The following is a 4485-nucleotide window of genomic DNA, read 5'->3' as shown; positions in this document are numbered from 1 at the left end:
GTGAGTGTGACTGACATGAGCGTGCGTGAGTGTGACTGACATGAGCGTGCGTGAGTGTGACTGACATGAGCGTGCGTGAGTGTGACTGACATGAGCGTGAGTGAGTGTGACTGACATGAGCGTGCGTGAGTGTGACTGACATGAGCGTACGTGAGCATGACTGACATGAGCGTGCGTGAGTGTGACTCACATGAGCGTGGCTCACACGAGCGTGCGTGAGCATGTAGTTGTTGTTGTAATAGCCCATCCTGGAAGTGGCGACTAGGGAGGGGCGGTGATAGGTCAGTTTTTCCGGGCACTTGGTGCCACTGGTAGTTCTACGACCATCACTGGCTCGCTGACCCGCCAGAACCATTTTATTGCATTACACAACACCCTGGACAAGCCAGGTACTCATTTATCAACCAGAATTGGATGAATGGCTGAGTTGACCATGAGCTGAGCTTCCCGGAATAACTTGTCCTCAGTGGGACTCGAACCCGGGAGCTGGGTGCGAGAGACAGAGAACCCGGGAGCTGGGTGCGAGAGACAGAGAACCCGGGAGCTGGGTGCGAGAGACAGAGAACCCGGGAGCTGGGGCGAGAGACAGAGAACCCGGGAGCTGGGGCGAGAGACAGAGTCTCTCACCACAGACGCACCCACTCAAATGAGCGTGCGTGAGCATGGCTCACATGAGAGTGGCTCACACGAGCGTGGCTCACACGAGCGTGGGTGAGCGTGACCCACATAAGCATGACTCACATGAGCGTGGGTGAGCGTGACCCACATAAGCATGACTCACATGAGCGTGGGTGAGCATGAGCGCAGCGTGCATGGGCGTGTGGCCGTGAGCGTCTCTGAGCGTGACACTGAAGCCTCCGGCGAGCAGCAGTCGTGCCGCCGCCAACAGTCCGCGTCCGGCGGCCGCGTGGAGAGGAGTGCGTCCGTCCTGCCGGGGCACCATGTCAATAATATAAACAGTATATAAATATATGTAACATATGAATACATGTAGCGTATTACTTGTGCAGGGTTGTCTAGTAATAACTGTAACTCTGGGCAGTTAGGTTCTTACATTGCAGAGTACCAGGGTTGGAGCAGGGAGGTGCGGGTTCGATCCCAGCTACCTGTGACGGTTAAGCTCAAAGAGGCCGGGCAGGCAAACAAATCAGAGCAGTGAGTTGCGTGTTCGAGACTCGCAACAAGCTGTGAATATTTCACGATTTTAATAATCGGCGATTGGCCTAATACATGTAGCACATGTTCCGGATGTGTGTGTGTGTGTGAATGAAGATGTGTGTGCAGGCCTAATGAATGCTTGTTGTATTCTGTATACATTAGTGAATATGTCACAGGAATGACACTTGTCTGCCATGGACGAAACAGAAGCGTTGTATGAACAACAAACACACAAGTACACTACATAGTCTCAACTATACAGCTCGCTTTGTATTAACTAATATTTTTTTAGCATATTACGCTTATAAAATAACCATTACAACAAAAGCTGCATAAATAATAACCATGTTATGTTCTCAGCAATTTTCAAATTTATATAAATCAACTAAACAAGATTTAGACGAAAGTTTTCGGTGAAGCAAATTTTATAGATAAATTTTGTTAATAAATTTATATAAATTTTATAGAGCCTCTGTTGTGCCAGACCGAAGTAGTTAGCGAAAACTTCTGTTATCGTGTCTTATCAGTTATGAATAACAACTGTTATCTTGCCCAATCCACTGCATATAACAACTATTATTTCACCTGAACTGCTATAGATAACAACGGTTAACTCGCCTTATCTGTTACAGATAACAAATGTTGGCTGCCCCAAGGGTCGTCTGTTATCGCGCGGAGCAGCAACTGTTGATGAGAACGAATTGTTGTCATAAACTGTTATCTTATAATTGGGACAACAAGTGGGGGTTCATAAACTGTCATCTCTACGACCACTTTATCTTTACGACCACCTTATCTTACGACCACCCTATCTTACGACCACCCTATCTTACGACCTTATCTCTACGACCACCTTATCTATACGACCACCTTATCTTACGACCATCCTATCTCTACGGCCACCCTATCTTACGATCACCTTATCTTACGATCACCTTATCTCTACGACCACCTTATCTTGCGACCACCTTATCTTACGACCACCTTATCTTACGACCACCTTATCTTACGACCACCTTAGCTATGCGACCACCCTATCTTACGATCTTATCTTACGACCACCTTATCTTACGACCACCTTATCTTACGACCACCTTAAGCATGACGCATTCGTCCTCGAGGGCGGCGACGTGTAGAGCGGTTCGTCCTCGCCTGGCGTCCCTCAGATGCTGAGGGACGCCGGCGTCCACCAGCACGGCCACCAGCAGCTGATGGCCGTCCATCACCGCCCGATGTAGCAGCGAGCGTCCGCTGTCGTCCACCACGTCCATCGCCGCGCCTGAGACGTCGTAATAATCAATATTATCATTTTATTACCATATTTAATACTGACTATGTGATTTTAATATTTGTTGTTATATCTTATTTTGTTCACTTACTTACTAATAATAAACAGGTAGCGACTAATTATCAATAGACGTCGTAATTATCAATATTATCATTTTATTGCACTATTTACTACTGATTATTTCATTATTTGTTGTCATATTTTATTTACTTATTTATTAATAAAATAATCGTCTAACGATAAAAAAATCACCACACTCGACATTATAACTTGAATTTCTAAACTGCAACTGTCAAGTGTTATTTTTTCATTATCAACTGTAACGTGGCGACTAAATGGAAAAGTTAAATGGAAATGTTAAACAGCCTCGTACAGATTGTAAAACGGCGGCGTCTAAATAGTAAACAGTGACGTCTAAAGAGGAAATAGTGACGTCTAAAGGGTTAAACAAGAATGTTAAAGGGTTAAACAACGTTGTCTAAACGGTTAAACAAGGACGTCTAAAGGGTTAAACGGCGACCTCTAAAAAGTTGAACAGCAACGTTTCAAGGGTTTAATAATGACGTGTAAAAAGTTAAACAGGGACGTTTGAATGGGTAAACAGGGACGTATAAAGGGTAAAAAGCGACGTCTAAGGGTTAAGCAGAGAGATCTAACGGTCAGGACGTACCATGTCTGGCGAGAAGTCGTACGGCCAAGGCGTGCCCGTTAGAACAAGCCAGTTGCACGGCCGTCTGACCGTCGACGTCTGTTTTATTAACGTCGCACCCGTTCCTGAGAAGACCTTTCAGAGCCGCGATGTTGCCAGAAGAAGCAGCTTCTAATTCATTTATATCCACGTCATCAGTTCCATCTAAATCATTTCCTAAATCAAGATCAAGTTCTTCTAAAGAAGACCAAAGTTTCGCGCACTCAAGTTCAACTTCCTCCAACTTTCGGTCAACTTCCAACATCAACTCTGCTTCGTCCTGGTGAACTTTTTCCGAATGTGATGCCAGGAGTTCGTTAGTTTCTTCTTTAATGTTCATAAGTTCATGGGTGTTTTCGATAACTGATTTTTTTCGCCGTACTTCTGCATTTGGCTTTCCAGATTCATCTTTTTCAAGATAGTCCTCCCTTTTTGGACCTAAGTAACTCAAGGAACCTTTATATCTTCTGACTCCCAGGCCTATAACCGGTGGAGGTTTGGGCTCGGTATATTCATATTTTACTTGCAAACTTTTCATAAGAGAATCTGACTCCAGTGAAAGTTTTTTGGTCCTGAGTAACAGGTTGCGGTTGGTCCCTTCTGCAGTTTCGGTTTTTGGGCATGAGCGAACCGGTCGCAAATTGTTGCGGTTCTCCGTAAATATCATAGAACTTGAGCGTAGAGCACACATTATGCTTATACTAATAAAGATTTTAATTTATTCAAAATAAAGCTTTTTTATGAATTGAGAAGATGTTTTAATTACACGACTTAATTCAATAACATTAGGGCATTACATTAAAAAAATGTAACTACTAAAGTGTAACTTTCAGATAATGATTAAGAATTCTACTGGTAAGAAAACTAGTAAGATTCTAGTATCTCTATGTATAACAATTTATTAAGCTATCTTTCGACTATCAAGGAAGATTTTATTGCGACTGAAAAATAAACGAAACTTTAACTTTTTTTTAATTTTCCATTAAATATTTTTATTAAATTTCTGCACGAGTCCTCGTGATACTAAAAGTAAATAAATAAAAAATTAGAATAATAATAATATTATTAGCAGATTTAATAAATCTGTCGGCAGCGTTGTAAACACGGCGATTGTTTACCCGCTTTGATGAGTAATAACTTGTTTCTTCTAGCGATTAAATTTAGCCCAGGGCTGAATATTAGTCAGGGGAGTCTAATTCAGGGACCGCTGACTCATCCAATGAGTATAAGACGACGATGAATTTAGAGGAGGTTTATCAGCGGCCATCCATTACCCGCTCCCATCATTACCATCAAAAGCATTAATATGAATTCCCCCAAATGAGTTACCTTGTAATGACGAATTGCGATT

At 42.9% G+C, this 4485-nt stretch overlaps 1 protein-coding gene across 1 annotated transcript in view; it reads right to left on the bottom strand.

Moving 5' to 3' along the window:
- Positions 1–4054, bottom strand: part of LOC108677374 (serine/threonine-protein phosphatase 6 regulatory ankyrin repeat subunit A) — a 12295-nt gene extending 8241 nt beyond the window's left edge. Inside the window, exons 1-5 of the mRNA XM_047882074.1 lie at positions 3117–4054; positions 2253–2437; positions 1777–1842; positions 742–928; positions 191–261 (exon numbers count right to left, since the gene is read on the bottom strand). Of these exons, the coding sequence (XP_047738030.1) occupies positions 191–261; positions 742–928; positions 1777–1842; positions 2253–2437; positions 3117–3825 (1218 nt within the window). The 5' untranslated portion in view covers positions 3826–4054. The remainder of the gene's footprint in view (positions 1–190; positions 262–741; positions 929–1776; positions 1843–2252; positions 2438–3116) is intronic.
- Positions 4055–4485: the final 431 nt, after the last annotated feature.

The sequence above is a fragment of the Hyalella azteca genome, unplaced genomic scaffold (assembly GCF_000764305.2).
Source record: "Hyalella azteca isolate HAZT.00-mixed unplaced genomic scaffold, Hazt_2.0.2 contig9587, whole genome shotgun sequence".
Lineage (NCBI taxonomy): Eukaryota > Metazoa > Arthropoda > Malacostraca > Amphipoda > Hyalellidae > Hyalella > Hyalella azteca.
The sequence above is the reverse complement of the archived record's forward strand: the minus strand, read 5'-3'. Positions and strand labels throughout refer to the sequence as shown.